Source organism: Schistocerca piceifrons, chromosome 4 (genome assembly GCF_021461385.2).
Source record: "Schistocerca piceifrons isolate TAMUIC-IGC-003096 chromosome 4, iqSchPice1.1, whole genome shotgun sequence".
In the NCBI taxonomy this organism is placed as follows: domain Eukaryota; kingdom Metazoa; phylum Arthropoda; class Insecta; order Orthoptera; family Acrididae; genus Schistocerca; species Schistocerca piceifrons.
Genome location: NC_060141.1, coordinates 473,085,413 through 473,111,447, shown reverse-complemented (window position 1 = coordinate 473,111,447; position 26,035 = coordinate 473,085,413). Strand labels below are relative to the sequence as shown.

General features: G+C 36.6%; 1 protein-coding gene across 1 annotated transcript in view; it reads right to left on the bottom strand.

Annotated features, from left to right (window-relative positions):
- Positions 1-8,002: 8,002 nt before the first annotated feature.
- LOC124795924 (methyl farnesoate epoxidase-like) overlaps positions 8,003-26,035 on the bottom strand; it is a 416,805-nt gene continuing 398,772 nt past the window's right edge. Inside the window, 2 exon segments of the mRNA XM_047260004.1 lie at positions 8,003-8,178; positions 8,256-8,397. Of these exon segments, the coding sequence (XP_047115960.1) occupies positions 8,003-8,178; positions 8,256-8,397 (318 nt within the window).

Below are 26,035 nucleotides of genomic sequence, written 5' to 3'. Positions count from 1 at the left end.
AAAAGTCAAATGCTCATACAGTTAACAGGCAACAATCAGGACTGATGATTCCACTGATTCCTACATTGTTTCAGAAAATAGTAATAACAAGTTTTTAGGAAATTATTTCCCTCACAAGATAAGGCACATTAAAACATAATGACTAGACTATATAGAACACTGTAAAAATTATTTCCATAAGAATGACCTTTCTGGTTCCCCAATTTTCAGCTTTCTTTATTGCTTCATGTTTTGAAGTACTTGAAATACTTGCTATACATAATTTTTAAGATTTATTTTCTAGTATAACAAATGACAAAATAATACAAGGGTTGGAACTTTAATAGTGGCAACAATTTCTTTACTGCTCGTACAAAATAGATACGTATTTCAAAGTTTTACTGATCTTCAAAGTAGTCACCAGCATTGTGTATAACCCACTGCCAGTGGTGTGGGAGTCATAGGATACTTTTAGCAGTGCCAGTTGTATTGACAGTTCGAGCGTCGCAGTCTATTGCCCAACAAATTTTTAGCAATTCTGAAGTGAATTCCGTGACATGTTTCCTTCAGTTTAGAAATCGAGTTGAACCTATGAGGGCTTAAGTCAGGGGACTGCAGTATGTGGTATAGCACTTAGGAGCCCCATCAGTCAAGTAAATCAGTAACAGCTTGCACTGTACATGCTTGAGCAATGTCCAGCTAAATGATGGTCAGGTCCTGCAGAAAGTGTCATCATTTCCGTCTCTATGCTGTTCATTTTTGGAACACAACCTATGACCAGCTTAGAGACAGAAGTGATGACACTTCTGGCTGTAGATAAGCACTATCACACCTGCTCGTTCAGAGAAGCTATATAAATACAAAAACACGGGAATAGCTTCAACAAGAAATAAGAAAGCTGAGAGTAAACAGATATGGGCTTGAATGAAATTTTCACTGTACAGCGGAGTGAGCGCTGTTATGAAACTTCCTGGTAGATTAAAACTGTGTGCCACACCAAGACTCGAACTCAGGACCTTTGCCTTTCGTGGGCAATGCTCTACCAACTGAGCTACCCAAGCACGACTCACACACCATCCTCACAGCTTTAATTCTGCCTGTACCTCATCTCCTACCTTCCAAACTTCACAGAAACTCTCCTGCGAAACTTGCAGAACTAGTACTCCAGGAAGAAAGGATATTGCAGAAACATGGCTTGGCCACAGCCTGGGGGTTGTTTCTAGAATGAAATTTTCACTCTACAGTGGAGTGAGTGCTGATATGAAACTTCCTGGCAGATTAAAACTGTGTGCCACGCCAAGACTCAAACTCAGGACCTTTGCCTTTTGTGGGCAATGGTCTATCAACTGAGCTACCCAAGCACGACTCACGCTCCATCGTCACAGCTTTAATTCCACCAGTACCTCATCTCCTACCTTCCAAACTTCACAGAAGCTCTCCTGCGAACCTTGCAGAACTAGCACTCCTGGAAGAAAGGATATTGCAGAGACATGGCTTGGCCACAGCCTGGGGGTTGTTTCTAGAATGAAATTTTCACTCTACAGCAGAGTGAGCGCTGATATGAAACTTCCTGCCCCAACTTGCAATGTTCTTATGTTGTTTGATCCTGGTGTTGATTGATTGTCCAGTCATTCTGACACATGTGCATGGCTGTGGTACATTCGTGACATTTCAAGTGGAGCCCTTATCTACTTTGCTTATCTAAGACACTCTTTGACCTTATTTGGCAGTTTGAAAATAATCTTTACACCATGTTTGCACAATATATGGCTGATTCTGTCTGTCACTTTTGGATTGTATATCAGAAAGGCCATACCCGACATTTCTTTTTCTGATTTGTCACTTTGCTGTTTGTCTGGCTCTGTTACACTTCTACTTTAACTTGTGAAGTACCCATTGCTTCTCAAAACACTTTCCAGGTGTTGCATTTTGCATATGAGGTGACGCAGCTCACATATCCATCCTGCTCACATTACGAGCATATTAATCATGTGTCTTTTCTGGCTCAGATGGAGGTTTCATAGTTTGTGCTGGTATCAGTCCTTGTGTGCTGGTCTTCAATACACCCTGTGTCCCAGGTTTTCACCATCTCTTGTAATTGGCACATCTAGAAATGGTAGTTTTTTGTCTTTTCTACTTCCATGGTAAATTTTATATTGGCACAGAGGCTGTCCAAGTGTCTTAGGAAGTCACTGAGCTGTTCTTCACAATGGCTCCACACAACAGAAGTATTATCGACGTATCTGTACTACACCTTATGTTTACAAGTTGCCAAGTCCAGTGCCTATGCTTCGAAATGTTCCATGATGAAGTTGGCCACCACTGTACCAAAAGGACTACCCATGGCAACATTTTCCAGCTGGTCGTAGAGATTGCCATTAAACATGAAATAGCACATGGTGGGACATGCATGAAAGAACTTTGTGACGTCTTACAGGAAAATGGAACTGATGTGCTCCAGATAGTCAGTGAGTGAGACTTTTGGAAACAAAGAAACAACGTTGAAGCTGATCAGGATGTCATTTGGTGCAAGTTTTAGTTTCTTCAGCTTCTCATCTGACATTTTATTGAGAAGCTGGCAATTTGTAAAACTAAGGTGTGGTGCAGATATGTCTATGATACTTTTGTTATGTGGAGCTATCGTGAAGAACAGCTCAAGGACTTCCTAAGACACCTGAACAGCCTCTGTGCCAACCTAAAATTTACCATGTAAGTAGAAAAGACATAAAACTACTGTATCTAGACGTACTGGTCACAAGGGATGGTGAGAACCTGGGACACAGCATGTATCCAAAACTGACACATGTGGACCGATACCTGCACAAACTATCAAACCACCACCCAAGCCAGAAAAGTCACATGATTAACATGCTCATAACGTGAGCAGGATGAATATGTGAGCTACGTCACCTCAGATGCAAAATGAAACACCTGGAAAGTGTTTTTAGCAGCAACGGGTACTCCACAAGTTATATTAGAAATGTAACAGAGCCACACACTCAGTGAAGTGACAAATCAGAAAAGAAATGTCAGGTACAGCCTCTCTGCTCTAAAATCATAGAATGAAAGGCAGAATTAGCCGTGCAAACATTGCATAAAGATTATTTTCAAACCGAAAAAAAAAGATCAAAGAGTGTCTTAGATTGGCAAAGTAAAAAAAGACCCTACCTGCAATGTCAGGAATATACTGCATACCATGCACATGCGGAATTGTTTGTATCAGAATGACTGTATGATCAATCAACATGAGAATCAAAGAACATAGGTGATATTGCAGATTGGGGCAGGTGGAGAAATTGGCCGTGGCAGGGCATACACCCAACAAGTGTCCATGAAAGCCTTAACAGTTTTGTATAAAATTAGCACAGGCATTTCACTTTACTAGTGAACATGATAAGACAGTTGAATAATAATGTATTATTTACAGCATCCAGAGGAGTTTCACTATAGGCAGAGACAATTAAATAAATCAAAGTTACATATGGCATTTTCTTACAGACTAAAAATAGGAATGGTGAAACTAGTATGTACAACTTCCAGAAGAGTTTCACTCTGGGAAGCAACTATAAAGAAATGTATATGACAAACGTAAACTGGGAAAAGAAGAAACAGTTCATTTCATTGGAGAAGTGCTATTTCTCCCATAAACTACTCACCATTGAGATAGTGCACCCGCTATTAACTTCAATTCATTTAGAGTTAAAAGTCAGTAATTTTTCACTATGTGTTTTGTAAAAGATAAAACAATAAAAGTTAGAGGTATAAACATAATACAAATTCATGGTCATATAGACATAGTTTCTCCCTGTCACTGATTCAAGAATCTAAGTCATCTCAGATGTGTATTACTCCTAGCAATTTTTATCTTTTGAAAATGCACCAATGGTGGCTGATCAGAGGATGTAGTAGTATAAGGATTGACTGAAAACTAATGTCTGCATCTTTGTAATTCTTCAACAGTAGGCAGCATTGGTGTGCAGCAGGTACTGGCTTGTTCTGAAGTCTATTCTCTACAGCTCCAGTCGGCAGAAAGCCTTAGCACTGAATGGTTGTGTTGTTGCAGTGTAAAGTATAGAACCCTGCAGAGAAGGTTGGTGAATGCAATTTAAGCAACGTGCAGCCATTGAATTCTTAACAGCAGAAGGTGTCACCCCAAGGTTATTCATCAGAGAATGAAAGCAGTTTATGGTGACTGTGTTGATAGCAGTACTGTGTGTCTTCATTCTCATAATGTGAGAGGAGTTCCTGGCAAATTTCAAGCCTATGTGCTTTCGTTTCAGGAGTGAGCATCCAGGGTATCCATCGTGCACAGATCTTCCGATAGCCAAGCAAAGCAACAACATGACCCACACATTCATATGAAATGCCACTTTTGCTAGCAGTTTCTCTCTGAGTGATATGACAACTGTCCTGAATCAATCTGTCAACATTTTGCTTGTGGCACTCGGTGGTTGCTGTCACAGGTGTCCAATTCTTTGTTTGTTATGCATGTCAGATTTTTTTTCCCCACCTCAACATCTTAAAACTTACTCACCAATCAATGCAAAGTATTCACATCAACACAGTCACCATAAACTGCTTTCATTCTCTCATGAATCTCCTTTGGGGTGACACCTTCTGCTGCCAAGAATTCAATGACTGCACATTGCTTAAATTGCATTGACCAACTGTCTGTGCACGGTTCCGTGCTTTACACTGTTACAACACTAACATCCAATGCTCAGGCTTCCTGCCAACTGGAGTTGTAGAGAAGAGGCTACAGAACAAGCCAGTAAATGCCGCATACCAATGCTGCCAACTGTTGAAGAGTTATGAAGGTGGAGGCATTACTTTTCAGTCAACCCTCATAGTAGTATCAATAATTGTTTTTACAGTAAACCTTCATGCAATTTTGTCAGTGGGAGAGAAAGACGTTATTCCTTCTACACCATGAGCATTAGAAAGCAAGTCAAAGTGCAAAGTCTTAATGATAACCTAAAGTAACCAGAGGTGTGAAGCATATAGTGAGGATGTCAGACGCATGCCAGGCCACCTGAAAATGCTCCGTTGGCATATAACATGATGTCATTACTAGGAACAGAAGAGGTGATGCATGCTGTTGTAGCCCTGTTGCTGTGTTCTTCCATGGCATGGGAGGCCAGCAGTATGGTGCTGACTCTTTAGGTTCCCTTACATTACTTGTCCCTTGTGCAGTTAATATGGATGAGGCCTAACCTTATACCCTCAACAGGCACTGATGTAATGCTTTTGAGTGAGGTCATCATTGTTTTCTTATAGGAGCTTTTGTTTTCAAGGAGATATGTAACTGAATGACACAAAGCTTTGAAGAAAGATCATTCGACACTTTCTTTACACCATCTGCAGAAAGACAAGTTCAGAACATGTACACTGCAGAGTTCATGGTAGGAGCAGCATAAGTAGATACATGTTAACTCTACAGAAGGAAAATTATTGTGCTAGCCTTGTTTCCTCTTAAGCACAAGAAAAATTTTATTGTCCATTGCAGGTTTTGACAATCTGAAAATCTGTCTAGAGGTTTAGGATGGAATGCATCTTCTAAATATCATCTAAGTAGCTTTATTTCATATAAAGAATTATGCAGACAAGTGTTTAGTATTCAGAGCTGCTTAATGAATGTCACAGACTTATGATAGTTCTAACTGACATCACAAGTCTTTCGTGTAAGCAGGAGCTAGCTTTCAGAGGTCCTGATGAGACAGAAGAGTCCCTGAAACATGGAAATTTCAGAGCCATGTTTTTCATGCTAAACAGAAATGAAGATCTGAGAGCAAACCAGAGGAAAATGGGCTATTTCCATGGATTTTCAAAAACTGTACAAAATGAACTGATTGAATGTATATGTGAAGAATTTTTGAAGACATTCATTCAACTTTCAATTGACCTTCATTTCATTCCTGTAATTGTGGATGAAGCAACAGAAGTTTCAGACAAGTCGCAGTGCTCTAGTGCTGTGAGTCTAGTGGACTCCAAAGGCAACATTCAGCAACATTTTATTTGCCATCAGGTGTAGTTCTTTTTGTCACATATTGTTTCTTTTTGCAGTTGACAGGAATTTTTTCACCTTCTTTCAGTACCTGTGCAGCATGGTGGTAAGAAGTGGCAAGCTTCAGCATTGATTCATTGTACATAAAACATCAGAAATATTAATTTGAATTGAGCTAGTATTAGTATCAGTTTTTTAGAGCTAGAGTCATTGGACAACAAATCAATGTTCACATCTACAGTTAGTGTGATGTTAACCCAACCACTTTTATGGCAGTGTTTACTGTCTATGCCAACAAGCAGGTCACTAAGAACATCAAAGAAAATATCTAGGCAACCAGGTGGAGGTCTGTTAAGGCCTATAATAATTAAGTTCTCTTTTCCCCATTTGTTATTATTCTATTACACCCCCAACATTGAGAGTACTTACATCTGTTACATCATAGTTACTACCACTCATGCAAGGAAAGCTACCCCACAACCATGTTTCTCGTTTCTACTGAACGCAAAGCAATAGATTATGGAGAGTGGCTTACGTACACTATTTAGCTCATCTGTGTATCAGTGTTCACTTATAACTAAAACATCAGAGTTATCAATTGCTGCAGAGGTATCCAACTTTATTGTGCTTATTGCTATGACTTTGAAAGTTCTGCTGAATTAATTGGAATGTGAGTTTGGATTGTTGAACACTGGTTGGAGGTGTTTTTAGGACTACAAAAGTTCCAGTGTATGATATTAGGGCTGAGGTCCTCCTGCTCAACCATACAGGGAGATTTAGAGCTACCAGGCTGTCCAGCAGGGTTAGCACTACAATGGAAGGAGCTGGGAGTAGAATTTCAATCTACTTTATAACTTTCCCCCTCCACAGACAAATCTGAGTGGGTGGTATCATGGTTGCTATAGCAGCTGAACATGCTCAGTCTGTGGCTCGTTCCATGAGGTAGAACAGTGAGAAAGGCAAGATACTTCACTACTCCTGGTCAGAATCATACACTGCTGCTATAAGAGAATTCCATGCAGTGTAGAACAGGGAAATAAATTTGGAGTAAGAACCAGCATACATGGTAAGTTAAATACACTTCTTTACAGTTTGATGAGACAAAAATATTGCTTAAGTCCATTTTACCTGCTGCCCCCTGGATAACTACCACTGTTACACATTACTTAATCTTGCATGTTCCAGAACAACAGCTTTTAGCCATGTATTCCACAGCCATTGTCTTAGTTGCTGTTGCCATTTAATTTGATTCTGTGTATGTATTTGCATATTAGTCAGTCAAGTGGTTCACTAGAAACATGTTTCAATTTGCAGCTTATGAAGTGTACTAACTATTGTTTTCTATTAACCTGTATAAATTAATGATATGGATATAATAGAGGGAAACATTCCACATGGGAAAAATATATCTAAAAACATTTACCTGGAGATCTGGTGTGAAAAAAGGTGAAAAAGTTTTTAAACCTATATAAATTGTTTATTAACTTGTGATAAACAAGAACAGTACAGTGGAGAATAAATCAGGCCATCACTACATGATTATTTCCCTAACAGATTATTGTATCATTCAGTTGTTAATGAGATAGACATAAACAAACTGCGAAGTATAGTATTGAAATTAAATTAGAATTTAATTGTTTGTTAATGGTCTGTGTATCAACAACTGTCAATATGAAAACACTCCTCTCCTTGTTCACATAACAAATTTTTATAAACTTCACCTCTACTTTTCACCATTTTCTTTCCTCTCACAAATTTAAATAAAATTTTTGGAAGCAATGCTTTGGCAGTATGGAGATGAGAATTTAATAACTTTATTTACAAGTTATTAACTCTGTAATAAGCTCATTAAAATATATTCATCTATTACGTTTCGGTTGTTACAACAATAATGAAAACAAGTACATTTGTATTGTTTTTGCAGTGTTATCGAGATTTGAAAATAATGTCACAAGTTTTTTACGTTTCGGTTGTTACAACAATAATGAAAACAAGTACATTTGTATTGTTTTTGCAGTGTTATCGAGATTTGAAAATAATGTCATAAGTTTTTGGTGCAAGATTAAAGCCCCCAAAAGCAGTAGGCTTCAGGTCAGTACCATCAGCAGGAACAAGTTGAAATTTTTGCAATATTCCAGCAAAAAATTGGAATAAAAAGCTTTTTGAAAACTGCTCCCCCAAACACCGACGTCGACCTGAAAGGCAAATTAAAACTCTCAGATATGAGCCACAACTTATTTTACCATAACTCTTTCTAGTAGCAGTAACTCACCAAGACCAAAAGGCAAGAGTGTGTCATCCTCTCTAAGTAATCCAGTTTCACTAATGAAACGCTCTGGTCGATAAACTTCAGGATCACCCCAGTGTTCTTTATCCATCTGCAGCGACCAGTTGTTTACCAGCACAGTTGTATTCTGCGTCAGAATGCATCATTTACTTTATGTTAGCAACTGCTTAAGGTTATAAAGCATAAGAAATGTCTCTGTCTATTTACACTTTGCAGATAGTAGTATTACTTTTATTGATCTTATTTTTCAGGTTATAAATAACAGTATCATCAAAATGTTTTGAGTTTAGAAAATTCCATGTATAACATACATTATTAGAAAAGAAATAAAACACAGAGAATATACCAACACAATAGTCATACTTAAACAGAAAATTTTCTTTGTGCCTTGAGCAGTGAAGCCACAACACCAAGAGAAAAGTATGTCAGTTACCAAAGTTACTATGAGATGTAATAAAATTGTTTGTGTATAATAATAACAAAAAATAAGAATTGGACTGTTTGCTGACAAAATGGTTGATTTGCGACATTGAGCTATTGATAACTCGATCGCATGTACAGTGTGTTCATTTTAACTCTAAAACTACAAATTATATCAAAAAAAGTTATAGTTCCAATTTGTTTGTCTTGGAGGGTGACATCCAATGATACCACACTCAACCTACCGCCTCACCCCATGAGTGGGTGGCTGGGGCAACTTTGTAATCTTCAATGGGAACCATTGTTTTTTATTGCAGATTACAATTCTGTGTAAAATTGGCATACGTTTTGTCTGAAGTATTTCCTTCATTTTTCCACAGATGACACTGTAATTGGAGAAATAGAAATGAGAACACAATTGCAATTTATGCCTTGCTATTCAACAACTCTTGAATATCCACTGGCACATGCGACCCCGTCGCCATGCTGCGAGAATAGGACAGACCATTGTTTTATATCTTCTAATTGGAAACCCCATTGCCAACATTTTATTCCTCCAAAATTTTGATGAGAGGTCTACTGAATGTGTCACCATGTCTATGTACAGAACTGTGACACATCAAAACAGGCAGTACACTGAGACCAGACCTCACGTATTGTGCAGACATGGAACAGATATCAGCTGTAAACATTAAATACTTGCACAGTGTTTATTGCCTGCACACCTACACATCATCTGGAGAACCGATGTGCAGGTGGACAATGAGTGTTGCAACATGGAAAAAAAATATTGAAATGATCCTAATTTACAAAGAATGTAGGAGGAATGTTGAGGCTGCTGTTGCCCTATATGACAAGTGCTTTCCAGAGAAAGCTCACACTCATTCATTCTTTTACGAGGTTGTGGACAGACTTATGTCTGACGGCAGTGTGCAGACCAGCTAAAGAAAGTTAAGCAAATGTGTTACAGGAGAAGGTAATGAAATAGCTGTACTAGTGACAGTGAACTCCCAGATAAGCACCCAACAATTACATTACAATTCCTTTATGTTTGTAGGTAGCATTTTCACAATACTGCATCATTAAAAGTATCATCCACACCATGTCGCTGTATCAGGAACTTCATGCCACCAGTTTCAATAATTGGGCAGTGTTTTGTGAATGGGCATGTCAACAAAATCCAAACAACACCCACATTCTCAGCCTAGGTGCTATTTTCCAGTTAGTCTACATTCATAAACTATGGTAGCATTAACGGGCATAACACGCATTACTGAAGTGTAGACAGTTCCCTCTGGTTATGGCAAGCTGACCATCAATGTCCCTTGTCAGTTAAAATATGGTATGGCATGATGAGTAACAAATTCATTGGTCTATATTTTGTCAATTGGACATTCATTGGATGCAGATGCCAAACGGTTTTGGAACAGAAACTACTAGTTCTGCTGAGGATGTTGCCCTGGATGTTCAACAATGTATGAAGATAACACAATTGAAACACAGGAATTATTAGACCATGGTTACACTGGGTGGTGGATTGGCAGTGGTAGCCCTACTAACTGACCTCCTAGGTCACTGGATTTGAAGTTACTGAATTTGTTTCCATAGGGGCGTCTAAGAGTTAAGGTGTACCAGCAAGTGCAAACAGACTGTGAAGACATGGTTGACTGCATCAGAAACACCTGTGCTGATATTTTGGCAGATACACTTCTGTCCTGTGTATGGTCATTTGAAAAGCAGATCACTAAATGCACTGAAGTTGGTGGTACTATGTTTGAAACACTTACTGTCCTGGGAAAAGTTGAGTAGCATTCACCTCAAGCCATGGCCACAGTGGCACACAGAGCAGTGCCCTGTTTGATATGTAGGAGGAATACAACATTGTGAATGGGATTTCCAATTACAAGTTACTAAATACTAGTCTGTACTATCCTTGCAGAGTGGAGGTGGGGTCTCAAGTGCCATTGGATTTTCAAGAGCCATTGAGAGACCTACAATTGCATACCCACTTATATTCCTGCAATTACAGCATCATCTGTGGAGAAATAAGAAAATGCTTCAGACAAAAGTATGTAAATTTTACCATAGAATCATAATCTGCAATAAAAAATTATGATTCCCATTGAAGATTTCAAAGTTGCCCCCACCACCCACTCATGGGTGGGATGGGATATTGAATGTGGTATGTCCCTCTCCACACAAACAAATTGGAATTATAACTTTTTTTGACCAGATGTGTGGTGTTTGAGATATTTCAATGTCTTCAGTTAAAATGAGCACCCTGCATAGGCCTACTTCTCAGAGACCATAATCTCTATACCAGCATATGCAACGCTAACATGCTTTTGAATGTGAATGCTGTAGAAGGATCTTGACATATCTTCAGGAGAAGTTGAGCATTTGGGTCTTTCCTACATCTTCTGAGAAGATTCTGTCTTATTGTAGTATATAGCTATGAGTCTATTGTGAAAAATATGCTACCTGCTGCCTAAAAGATGAAATGTGGCAGATGCAGCATCCATGCCCAGTGAGTGTAGAGCATCGACTGAATAAGGTGTTTCAGTCTGTACATAGCCTAAGATTGGATTAGATATACTTTATGTTTCAATACATCTTTAGTGAGGAGATCCTCAAGATGTAGATGATGCCAGAAAAACAGAAATATGCAATAAATATTTACAAATAAAAACAAATATTCTAATGTACTTTCCACATATCTCAACTGGAACAGACCTCACAGAAGCTGACTAAGTAGAAAATATCTTAAATGTATTATTGTTTAAAAGGCAATAAATAACTTATGACAAAACATGGAAATGTTCAGTATAAAGAAGTGCATATGGTAATTCTTAGATTATAACAACCATAGATCATTCAATAGAAAAAACAATTTACAGCACATCTTATTTACAGCAATTACTTTACTGCACTGAATTTGTGCAGAAGTCAGGTTGTACAAATACTTGCCCTATTTTATATTACTTGTAACACATAGACAGTTATTAGTCTACTAAGCAATTCATCAATGGAGTAGGAGCCAGCAAGCAATAAATCCTTTAGGCTCCTTTAAAACAGAACTTTATTAGTACCATAATTAAACTTTATATAACTTCTGGCAGGTTATTGAAAATGTATGTTTGTGAATAGTAGACACCTTTCTGGGCCAAAGTAAGTGACTTCATATCTTTTTGAAGATTATTCCTATTTGTAGGATTGATTCCATTGGTTTAAAAAGAGATATATTTCAAAGATTAATTTAATTACGGAATAAATTTATTGGGAAGAAATATTGGCATCAGTATTTCCCTAAGCATGCCTCCACAGGATGTTCTTGAGTTTACACCACAAATAACTTTTATTACACGTTTTTGAATTCAGAAAACTTAACTTGGCTTAATGAGTTACCCCAGACAATAATCCTGTATGACATTATGCAATGAAAGTAAGAACACTCTATCTTTGGGAGGAACAGAAATGGTCTTAAATCAGTGCCCATCCCACTCCCACCATGTAGCTTGCTTGTCAATCAATCAATCAATCAATCAGTCTCTTTATTCATCCATTAACAATATACATTGTATGGATGCAGTCAATTACAATATAGTTTCTAATCTTTAATTTGTCTCAAAAACTTGGATAATAAATACAACCTCCCTGTGTACCAAGGTCCCCCAAGTACATGGTCTGTCAGCTGCTGAATATTTCCTCAATCAGAGCTCACCTGATTCCAAACCTATGACTAACTTCCTACTCCCCTTAATGATCTTTATGCTTATCAACAACTACTTCACCTTTGAGGGGCAGACATACAAACAGATCGGGGTACAATCATAGGAACCAGGATGTCTCCTTCCCATACCAATCTTTTCACCAGTCACTTGGAGGGAGCTTTCCTGGGATCCATAAGTCTTCAGATCTTGGTTTGGTTTATGTACATTGATGGCATCTTTACCATATGGACTCATCGTGAGGCTGACCTGTTAAAATTCCTGGAATCTCTGAATACCCTCTCCCAACTAAATTTCATGCGATCATATTCTGAATCCTGTGGCACTTCCCTTGATACTGATCTCACCCTCATCAAAGGCCAGCTACACACTACTGTCCACATAAAATCTACTAACAAACAGCATGCTTACATTTTGACAGTTGCCATCTGTTCCAGGTCAAACATTCCCTCTCATATAGCCTTGGCATTCAAGGTAAACATTTTTGTTCAGATACAGACTCCTTACAGCAATACACCACCATTCTCACATCAGCCTTAACAGGTCATAATTACCCCACCAGCCTACTTTAAAAGCAGATTTCCAGGACAATCACATCCAATCCTGGTACTGCTTTTCCCTCCAAAAAACAACATTAGAGCACATCACTGGTCACTTAGTATAATCTTGGACTGGAATGTATTAATCAGTTACTTCAACAAGGCCATGACGTCCTAAAATCATGCCCTGAAATCCACTGTATACTGTCAGACCCTACACTCCTGCACCTATCTCCCTACCTTATGGCTCCTATCCCTGTGACCATTCCCACTGGAAGACTTGCCCTACGCACCATCCTGTGACTACCTATACCAGCCATGTCACTGGCAAAACATACACTATCAAAGGAAGAGCAACCTAGGAAATGACACATGTCCTATAGCAACTGTTATGTAAACACTGTTCCGCCTTTTACATCAGCAGGACTACCCTCAAATTATCTTTAGGATGAATGGTGTAGGCAGAGGGTGTACACTGGCAACATGCAGTATCCCATGGCAGAGCATTCTCTACAACATGCCAATCATGACCTTAGTGGACGTTTCACCACACACACCATCTGGATTCTCCCCCACACACCTCATAACTCCGTATATGAGAACCAGCATTACAACATGTCCTTAGTTCTCGCCACCCACCTGGCTTTAATTTACATTAATCTTTCCTGCCTCAGTGTTTCTTCACAGTAACGACTCCATTCATCACTCTGTTTTGGTTTTCTACATCTTTCATTTTCTTACCTGTCTATTTTTTGCTACCCCCTCCCTTTTCTATTACATGCATTGCACTTAGCTTTTCACTCTTACTAACTCAGGCACAATGTTTAAGCAGTAATCTCTGTCTTGCATATTACCCTGTCTAGTTCTCAGGTGTTCAAATCTCATCTGGTGCACCCCAAACAATCAGTCTTTCCTTCTCATCCTGTCCAGTAAGTCTGCTCTGATCCCAGTTCTGCGTAACTGAACATGAGGCTGCTTTGTAAAAGATGCTTTTTCATGCAGCCTCTATTGCTGTCATGTGGTTGGCCCCTAAAATGATTTTTGAAGGACCTAGTAGCCTGTCCTATACAATTTTTTTGCAATTACCACTCATAATACTGTAAACACCTGCACCCTAATACTTGTGACATCTGGCCTCAACCAAGTGTAATAATTTGTTTTCTAATTTACTATTAGTCTTTAATCCCAAAGCTCTTGAATCTGTTTACTACATGTTCAGTGAATGTTTCTTTACGTGTCATACTAATCCTTATTGTTTGTTGCTTGTGCTATTTATAAGCAAATTTTACAGAGACCTAATTTCTTTACCATTATAACAATTAGACCTTGCTGTCTTTCCTGTTCTAAACTATTCAATTCCTTTTCAGTGCCACTCTCATTTACAGGCAGCTTTATTAACCTATTTAGCAAAGCCCAAAAGTAGGTCCATTTGTGCTCTTTTGGGTGGCATGCGTCTGCTGCTACAATGGCTTCGATAAACATTAGCTTCCTAAAAATCCCTAATCTCACTTTTTCTGTAGAGCTATTCATAGTTAAACCAATAAAATCTGAAGCTTAACCAACTTTGTGTTCAGCTGTAAATTTTATGTTGGTAACCATACTGTTAAATTTTACAGCTACATATTTGATCATTTCGTCATTGCCTTTTATTACTATAAATGTGTCAACCATTAAAAGAGAAATGACTGAAAGATAAAGTGAACTGTAACATAATGACCAATTCTGTAGCCCCACCTTGGCAAATTTTTTAGTGTTTTGATAAATTATGCTTGGTAATATCAATGCTATCTGAAATTGGTATCCTAGTGTATAGGTTAACAACATCTAAGGAGGCTAGTTAAGCATTTCCTGGTAGGACTAAATCTTTTGTTTTCTCCATAAAATGGTATGAGTTCCTCAAGGAAAAGCACCTCTCCAACATGTAAGATTCTCTAAGCTTTTTTATGGAGATCCCTACACCTCTGATCTTCAGGTGCAGCCCAACAGGTCTTCATCCAAGTTCACCTGTGATTGGATTCATTATTGTTACTCTAATCCTATCTCTGTCTGCTGGATACACAGAAAACAACTCATCTTTAATTTCATTTTCATGGCTTCAGTTATCTTTTGCACAGGTTTACATTTAATCTCATATCACTACTCATGAAAAGTTCCATAGTTTTGTAGTAATGCTGGCAGCACCATAAATGTTTCACTGCACAATGCACATCATAGCTGTTAAGTGAGGGAAATTAAGGGAAATGGAAGGAGAATGTGGGAAATGATGTTGAAGATATGTTCCAGTGAGGAAATGAAAAAGGGAGGGGAAACTTTCGTCAACATGAGGTATTTGCTAAGCTCAGCAGACTACTATACTTCATTTAACAAAAACAAAAAGGTAATATTTGTCTGTACATGGTTTAGTTATGACTGGCACAGTGAAATTTCTGTTTATCAGTTTCAGTACAGGAACAAACACATGTTTAAAATTCATGTGCTTGAGCCATCACTAAGAATGACACAAGTTTGATGGTTCAATAAAAGCACTAAAAGTTTGTCCCTAGCAGAGACCATGCATAATGATGAGTAAAAGTAAGGAAGACACTGTTGTGTGCTGCCTTCACATGTGAAACAATGTACAAAACTGTGGTAATTGAAGAGGAAGATCTGAATGGGTATTTGGTACTGGGATAAAGCAGCACAAAGTACAGGGTATTTATGTGTGATGCTGCACATGGAATTCATGGCCTCCAGAAATCAGAAGGTGGCTGTCCAAAGTGACTTGGGAAAACAAAAGGAAAAATGGTGCACAACCTACAAACTGCTGGATTGTGCTGGCCCTGCTCGGGAAGCTATAGCACTGATAAGCTATCTACCTGAACCATGCACAGAGCTGACCCACTGGATTTGTCCTGAAACATTCATTGTGTGGTGGTCCTCAGGTCCTCATTGAAAGCGTTGGTCCAAAACAAAAGCACTAGTTCACAAACAGAAACAAGAACGGCAGCATTGGTACACAAACAAAAGAAGGTGCATTCACACAAATGCTGCATTAACTACTTATCACTCATGAATGTTGAAAGATGACTGCCTCACAGGCAGATGAGAAATCTGAGTGAAAGCACCAGTGGGCAGATTGCAATAGTGAGGGGGAAAGACATTCCTGTCGATAGGTGTCCACTGTGGTGTAGGTGCTTTGGAGAGCATCTAGGGGCAACTCTGATGGAAGTTGTCCACTGGGGAGACTGTGGGACTTAGCAAATGTGAGAATTTAGGAAGGTGCCACAGAGACCCTACCTCCTCCCTCTCCCTACACCCTGCCCCCCCCCCTCTCACTATGAGAGGAGGTCATTGGGGTAACATCACTGAATGCAGCTCTGGGACACCAGGTGCTAGTGTGGGTGCTACGGCAATAAGCATTAGTGGTGGTGATGTTGGCAAGAGATAGGTGAGGTGGTGACATCAACGGAGGACAGGGAGACCTCAACTGTCAGCATCATATGGGCGTTGTCGAGGGCGAGCATGGAAACTCACTTTGTCCTGTCAATGGACAAAACTGAAGTGGCACTGTGGAAGCAGATGCTAAATGTTTCATCACGTGCTTGTAAAATGAGGTGATTATCTGAGTATTGTGAACGTAGTTGGGCCAGCAGGTGTTGATATGTAGCATTACATATAAGCATGATGTGAGGTCACTGTGCATAAACATCTTACACTCACCATGACAAGAGCATCTAATGTGCATTTGCAGAAGCCTTCACTATGATTTACATTAGTTCAGAAGTTCACTACACACACCAAAAGTTCACTACTAGCAAAGGGTGCACATAATGGTGAATGAAAGTAAAGGGAACACCGTGGCAAGCTGTCATTGCATGTGAAAGAAGTAACTGAACTGTATGATGATTGAATGGGAAGCTCCCCATATTTACATGTGTCACTGCATGTGGAATTCACGTATTCCAGAAATCAAATGCTGCCAAATTCCAGCTGGTCCTACTCAGGAAACTATGGAACTTGCAAGCTACCTTTCTGAAGCAATGCACTATGCCATCTCACCGGATTTGTCCTCAAACAGTCATCATGCAGAGGTCCTTGGGTCCTCATTGAAAGTAATGGTCCAAAACAAAAAGCACTGGTTCACAAACAGAAGCACTGGTTTGCAAATGGAAGCACTAGTTCACAAATGGTAGCACTGGTTCACAAATAGTAACACTGCTACACAAAAAAGGAGGCTCAGATACTTTGGAGAACATCTAGGTGTAAATGTAAGGGTCAGTAATCTGCTTAGGCAGACTGTGGGACTCACAAAACTTTAGAATTTAATGTGGCACCACAGTTTGGTACATCATCACAATTACAGCTTATGTTGTATTATATAGTTATAGTTATTTCTCTGAGAATTAGTTTGAATTTCTGGAAAATATTGTAATATGTAATATGAGAAAATGATAACAAGTTATGGAATGTTGCACTACAGCCAGTGTATTGTTAGCATAGTGCAAACAAGATGATACAAATTTCAATCATATTCATCATGAGTTTGTTGGTGGAGATTTAAAGTGTGATAATTTAAAGAAATGTGTAGTAAATGTTGGAATGATGAATTTGGATTTTTCACAATAGATATGTCTAGAAAACCGAATGAAGTTAAGTGTAGAAATAAAATACAACATTTTATATATATTTAATTATTATTATCTCTAATATAATGGACACTTTAAAAAATGATATTACATATCTATTAGACCATGATGATGATCTTTTACCCGAACATATAAATAAATTTAAAGAAACTCCTGATTACATAAAACAATATGAAAAATCTGAAAAAGTAGAATAAATTTATGGACAACATTATACAAATTTTTCATGGTCTAACAATAATGCTACATGTGGACCAGACACATGTGGTTGTTATTATTATGATAAATGTATAAGTAAAACATGTTACCTTATTAATTTTTATAAACATAAACATTAAACAGAAACATTAAATGTAAACATAAAAATAAAGATTACCACAAGCATAAACATAAATGTAAACACTAAATATAAATATAAACATTAAACATAAACATAACTACTAATGTTTTTTCTTCCTTAATAAATGTTCGCAAAGTGCAATGAAAAAGTTGTTAAACAAGTTAAACAAAATAGAAAGAAAGCTGAAAAGAACAATTTAAGCTTTGGAAAAAGCAACTAAGAACAGAATATGAAAAATATGAAAAGGAGGATCAACCTGTTATTGCGCAATTGAACAAGTTAAACAAGGAATCGAAGGATTAGGAGATAATGTTCTGAAAGCAATTGAAGAAAATAGATAAGTTGAAAAACAAATGATTCCATATCGTTATCATATAGAAGTTGTTGGACATTTATCACCAATTAAACGATTAAAAGATTTGTCTGATGATATTCGTGGAAAATATGATTATATATTAAGTGAATCAGAAATTGAAGATGTACTAAAGAAATATCAAGAAGAAAAAGAATCATGTAGTCATCAAAATGAAAATAAAAACATAAATGAAACTAAAAAGATAAATGTTAGCGAAAGAATGTTAATGTACATTAATCATAGTGAAGATAAAGTTTTTGGTTTAAAACCTGTTGGCATGTCTGAATATATTGGTAATTTACCTGTTGAATCCAGTGGAGATAAATCAAAAATTGGAGAAAAAACATATGAAGTTACAGACGGATTAATGAGACTTCTAACTGAAAAACAAATTACTACAGATGATATAAATGAAAAATTCGATGGTGTAGATTTATCAAATTATGCAGATATATTATATAATTCAGGTGCATTGTATTCTGTTAATAATCCAAATAAAATAAGATCAAGTAAAGGTAATAAATATAAATATTTGATAAAACCAATTGTTGATGATTGTTTTCCAAACTTAAGAAGAAATTCAACTACAGATTCTTCAGATTCCAGTTCTCCAGAACGAAAAGGTATCGGTTTAATTAAAAAATATACAGATAAATCAGTTGAATATGTTTGGATGAATGATGTTAGATAATTAATTGATAGATTAGCTGTTATTCATGGTGAAGAACTAGCTGGAAATTAGAATTATCGTAATGAAAAAGTTAGTATTGCTCAAATGTTAACAAATAAATTTAATGATTTTATAATAGATAATCCAAAATGAATTCCATATTTAATTAGATTTTTAAATTATCTTCTACATACATTTTGGAAAAGTGATAAATATGGATAAGGATTGGTAAATACTTTAATTGACAAATTAACATATGAAATGCATCTTCCTGGTTGTAATTATAGTGGTTCAGGTACAAAATTAGAAGAAAGATTAGCTAAAGGTGATAAAGGGATAAATCCATTAAATGAAGCTTGTAAAAAACATGATGCTGCTTACGGAGATAATAAAGATGTAGAAAAAAGACTTATAGCTGATAAAGAACTTCAATTAGCTGCAAAAGAAAGAATGTATGCAAATGATGCTTCATTTGGTGAAAAAGTTGCAGCAACAGCTGTTAGCAGAATAATGTATGGAAAAAGAAAATTAGGTATGGGATTTAATGTTGATCAAAATGGTTGGTGATTATAAATTTTTAAACTATATAAGAAATCTTTATTAAATTTTTAACTATATAAATGAATAACTTTACAATTGATAATTCTTTGCTACCTAGTGCCAAAACAAAATCAACATCAATTAAATTGATTTAAATAATTAACAATTAACTGCAATTGAACCATTTTCAACAGATGTTCAAAAAAGGAACAAAGAAAAGAAAGTTGGTGGTAATTTGCTTGTTACATTAGCTACTCCTGTTGTTAAAAAAATTATTGAATATCTAACAAAAAAGAAAGATGGTAAAGGATTAACACAACATGAAGTCGGATTTTTACCGTTATTATTAGCTGCATTACCATGTTTAGCAACAATTGGTTCTTTAGACATAACTTAGAAATGGAAAAGTAAACTGAAACTGGAATAAGGAAAACAAAAAAAAAGTCGCGCAAAACTAATTAATAAATACCCTAATGCATTAAGTAATGATGATATAGAAGAACTTTCTAAACAATTAAAAATTAAACACTTTCGTGGTGTATATATGATTGATGAATTAGTAAATAAACCATTTAAAATTGAATTTGGTATAGTAAATTTAAAATACATCTGATAATCCTGGTACACATTTGATTTGTTATTATAAAAATACAGATAAAATATTTGTTTTTGATTCATTTGGTGGTAATATACCAAAACAATTAATTAACTATTTAGGAAAAAATTAACTATATTACAATACAGAAAGAATACAAAATTCTGATGGAGTAATATGTGGTCATTTATGTGAGAATTACAATTTTAACGATATTTTAGGTTTTAATAAATGGACGTTTTTGGTAATAAGATACATTCATTTAAACAAAGTGAACATGTAGTTAATACATTTACTTTCGATCTAGAAAAAATTGAAAATATGATTAAACAATTTAATCCAAAGATAACTAATGCAATTAAACAATTTCAAAAAGAATTTAATGCTATTTTTAAAATAGCTAAAGGATGTATTGGTTTTATAAATAGAAGAGTTGCTAATGTAAATGATCCAATTGATGCAAAAGATGTAGTTAACAAACGATACTTAGACAAAGGTTATGATGTAGTTAACAAACAATACTTAGACAAAGGTTATGTTACAAAACCTGAATACACATGCATTTTAATACAATTTAATAACTACATTACGAATACACAGTTTAATGAAAAATTTATCAGATTCATCAAGATAATTACAACACTTCCAGGATTTTTTTTTCAAAAAAGGAAATAGAAAAAGGCTTTTTCTGATTATTTCTCAAAAACAGATTTAACACAATACTTAGAAATGTTAGGTAATCCTAAAGAAAAAGTATATGGTAAACAAATAATTGAATTTTCTTTTATGACAGGTGGTGAACAAAAAATGTACAGTTTTGAATATGATTTCATACTTCAAGGAAATATTATTGTTGGTAAAAATATAAATAGAGATTGAAACTTTGATGATGTTGATATAACAGTTAGTGTAGCTGATAAGCTATATAAAATAAGTAATAATATTCAATCAATAATGGTACATAATTCAAATTTTAAAACTGTAATATTGAAAGATTCTGTTCAAACTGTTCCTGTAGATGTAAATATAACTGTATTTGGTGAAATAATTTTAAATTGAAATTTTAATAAATTTTTTATCTTTATAAATCGAAAAACTTGCTTCACATGATTATCATATGCATTGTCTAAAGTGTAAAAAGTTTACTGATACACATAATCCGCAAAGAGTAACAACTAAAAATGAAAGACAAAGAATTGAATGTCTGTCCAGTCTGTAAATCTAAAAACAGTAAAGTTTTTAAAAAAATATTTTTAAGTGCTGACGAAGGCTTAAAAATATTCGTGAAAATATAATTAATGAATTACATAAACCAATGAGAAAGAATTTTAAAAGAAAAAATGATGTTTCTTTTAGAATAGATGATTTATGGCAAGCTGATTTAGTTGAAATGGATTCAGGTAATTTAAAAGGAATTTCTAAAATAAACAAAGGATATGAACATTTATTGACTGCTATTGATGTCTTTTCAAAATATGCTTGGGCTACAACTATTTAAGATTAAACAGCTAAAAGCGATGCTTGATGCTTTTCAAAAAAATTTCAAAAAATTATTCTATATAGAAGGCTGACTAATTTACAAACAGATAATGGTAAGGAATTCTATAACAAAGAATTTAAAGAACTAATGGAGAAATAACATTAATCATTATTCAACGTTCTCAGAATTAAAAGCATCTGTTGTTGAACAATTGAACAGAACACTTACAGAAAAAATGTGGAAAAAATTTGCTTTTCAAGGAAATTATAAATGGATCAATCTAGTTAAAGATCTAATTGATGAATATAATAATACAAATCATTCTACAATAAGAATGACACCAATAGAAGAAAATGCAAAAAAATTTGAAAATAACTAATATTGTCTCTAATGAAGCCGACACTAAATTTAAAAAAGGTGACAAAGTGAGAATTAGTAAACTTAAAGGGGTTTTCGAAAAAGCATATACAGCTAACTGGTCAACAGAAATTTTTCGAAATTGAAGATGTTATTTATTCTTATCCAATTACATATAAATTAAAAGATATAAAAGGATTTTTTTATGAACAACAACTACAGAAAACGAAATATCCAGATGAATACTGAGTTGAAAAAGTTTTAAAAAAAGAAGATAATCAAGTTTATGCTAAATGGTTAGGTTTTGATAAGTTGCATAACAATTGGGTAAATAAAGATAAAGTTATTTTATGAAAGTTCAGTTTGATGATGATGCAGACTAATTATATCATTAATCAATTGTTCTTGTGTATAGTTATTCAAAATATTCAAATAGTTCAGATGAAAGACAATACTTAAATTTTCTTTCATTCGTTGATACAGATATATTGAATTAGGAATATAGTTCAATCTTAACATTTCTTCACAATTTGGATGTCTATCTTCGACTTTATATAGTTGCTTTTGTAAATTTTTTTGTTGTGTTCTAATGACATTGTAGTTATATTCACATTCATTATCAAATAATTTTAAAAGAATGAATATTGGTCTTAAAACTGTCGTCAGTTGTGGTAATAATTTTTTTTCCTTTGCATCTTTTACCTATTACTTCTGAAGCAATATTAACTGTTTCTCTGAAATTTTGAATATGATCATCTTTCATTTTAATTCTATCATCAGTTATTTGAATTATTTCTGTGTTTAATTTATTCAATTCTTGTAGATGTAATATAGGTATCTATGCGTTATATACACTCCTGGAAATTGAAATAAGAACACCGTGAATTCATTGTCCCAGGAAGGGGAAACTTTATTGACACATTCCTGGGGTCAGATACATCACATGATCACACTGACAGAACCACAGGCACATAGACACAGGCAACAGAGCATGCACAATGTCGGCACTAGTACAGTGTATATCCACCTTTCGCAGCAATGCAGGCTGCTATTCTCCCATCGAGACGATCGTAGAGATGCTGGATGTAGTCCTGTGGAACGGCTTGCCATGCCATTTCCACCAGGCGCCTCAGTTGGACCAGCGTTCGTGCTGGACGTGCAGACCGCGTGAGACGACGCTTCATCCAGTCCCAAACATGCTCAATGGGGGACAGATCTGGAGATCTTGCTGGCCAGGGTAGTTGACTTACACCTTCTAGAGCACGTTGGGTGGCACGGGATACATGCGGACGTGCATTGTCCTGTTGGAACAGCAAGTTCCCTTGCCGGTCTAGGAATGGTAGAACGATGGGTTCGATGACGGTTTGGATGTACCGTGCACTATTCAGTGTCCCCTCGACGATCACCGGTGGTGTACGGCCAGTGTAGGAGATCGCTCCCCACACCATGATGCCGGGTGTTGGCCCTGTGTGCCTCGGTCGTATGCAGTCCTGATTGTGGCGCTCACCTGCACGGCGCCAAACACGCATACGACCATCATTGGCACCAAGGCAGAAGCGACTCTCATCGCTGAAGACGACACGTCTCCATTCGTCCCTCCATTCACGCCTGTCGCGACACAACTGGAGGCGGGCTGCACGATGTTGGGGCCTGAGCGGAAGACGGCCTAACGGTGTGCGGGACCGTAGCCCAGCTTCATGGAGACGGTTGCGAATGGTCCTCGCCGATACCCCAGGAGCAACAGTGTCCCTAATTTGCTGGGAAGTGGCGGTGCGGTCCCCTACGGCACTGCGTAGGATACTACGGTCATGGCGTGCATCCGTGCGTCGCTGCGGTCCGGTCCCAGGTCGACGGGCACGTGCACCTTCCGCCGACCACTGGCGACAACATCGATCTACTGTGGAGACCTCACGCCCCACGTGTTGAGCAATTCGGCGGTACGTCCACCCGGCCTCCCGCATGCCCACTATACGCCCTCGCTCAAAGTCCGTCAACTGCACATACGGTTCACGTCCACGCTGTCGCGGCATGCTACCAGTGTTAAAGACTGCGATGGAGCTCCGTATGCCACGGCAAACTGGCTGACACTGACGGCGGCGGTGCACAAATGCTGCGCAGCTAGCGCCATTCGACGGCCAACACCGCGGTTCCTGGTGTGTCCGCTGTGCCGTGCGTGTGATCATTGCTTGTACAGCCCTCTCGCAGTGTCCGGAGCAAGTATGGTGGGTCTGACACACCGGTGTCAATGTGTTCTTTTTTCCATTTCCAGGAGTGTATGATATTTATAGTCATCAATCATCTCTTTTCTAATCTTATGTTCAAACCAAGATGTGGTGTAAAAGATTCATTTGATAGTTATAGAACTAGTATGTATAAATGGAATAAAAATACCATAAAATGGAATTATAAAGGTACAAATAAAAGAGAATTAAAATTATCAAATGCAGCTTTTAGTTTATGGCAGAAATATAGTGAAATTCAGTTTATTCATGATATCAATGATCTTGATATTTTAATTACAGGTAAAAGACGAATACATTTATATAAAATCATTTTTAATAATATTTCTTCAAAATGGACAATTTTCTTCTAACTTTAATCATGCATCAATACATTCTTTATGAAAAATCTGTTTGCTGCTTGTTTTGACAAATTGATTATTTTCATCACTTAAACAAATAGGACAATCAATATCTTTTTCACATACATCAATTAGTTCGTAAATATCTTTTTCTTTAGATTGCATTTCGTTTTGGTTCGCCATTTATAAGAAATAATATTTATTAAATTTATGAAAAAGTTAAGTTCTCTAATTTTTGTACTATATCGTTTAATATATTTATTACTTTAGGAATTAATTCAGATGTTTTACTGCAATCAATCCAGATAAAGATAAATCAGTTGTACTAGCTCTAACTACTTTTTTTGTAAATTCCCTCTATTGTATAGAAAATATCATCTTTGAAAAAATACAACAAACCATTTGTGTATCTAAACGCTGAATTCATTTTCGGTGGTAATCCTGGAAATTTTCTAGTTATAGTTGTGTGTGATTTATATGTAAAAGTACATTCATCTAATTTTACATAGAAATATTCGATAAAGAATAAAAATGTTCTTCCTGAATAAGTGTTTACTATGCTATTCAATAAAAAAACTTTTACGTAATCCTGTTGTAGTTATTGATTTGGGATATCCCGAAATTAATTGTAATGCGTTTAAATTTACCATAAAAACATATTATCAATAAATTATACAATTTCACCACATTTTCATTGATATGTTCCACCTATTGTTTATACATCTTGAGGTAAAAATGTAAACCAATTAGTTATTAATTGCGGTTTATTCCCATTAATAAAAACCACTTATTATGACAAGTATATAAAATTCCATTTGCAAATAGTTGGTGATCAAATTTATTAAGTTCACATAATGATCCAATTGGTTCAATTGATTTAGGTGACATAGTAGTAGTAGTGTCTCCCATAAGTCCAACCCCTCGTCCAAGTCGTGGGAGATGAGCAACGGCACAAAGTAGGGGATTGCCTTTAGGGGCGATGTACAGCGGGGACTTCGTGTGCCCCAGGACCGCTACGGTAGCTGAGAAGGCCCTATGGGAACCCTGAAACGTGACGGCTAACGGGGCTCTGGTGAAGCTGCGATAGGCCTAGCAAGCCAGTAGTGGATAAATCAACTGCTTTCAAAAAGGGAACATGCCTTGGATCACGGAACGGATTTAAAGGAAACGGACCAAGCAATGGAAAAGGATTACGAGATGGTTTACGGCTGGGCACCTTAAACATAAGGACTCTAACTGGGAAGTTAGAAGAAATTGTAGAAATGATGGAAAGGAGGAAATTGGACATCTTGGGACTTGCTGAGACTAGGTGGAGAGGAGTTGGTGAAAAACCACTAAGTAAAGGATGTAAACTGTACTGGATAGGGAATGAGAGGGGAAGAAATGGAGTGGCAATAGTGGTCAGAGAGGGTCTGCAGGAGGAGGTGGAAGGTATCAATGATCGAATGATAAAAGCCAGAGTACGGGTGAAAGGAAAAACCATTGAAATCATCCAAGCATATGCCCCACAGGTGGGGTGTACAAAAAAGGAGAAG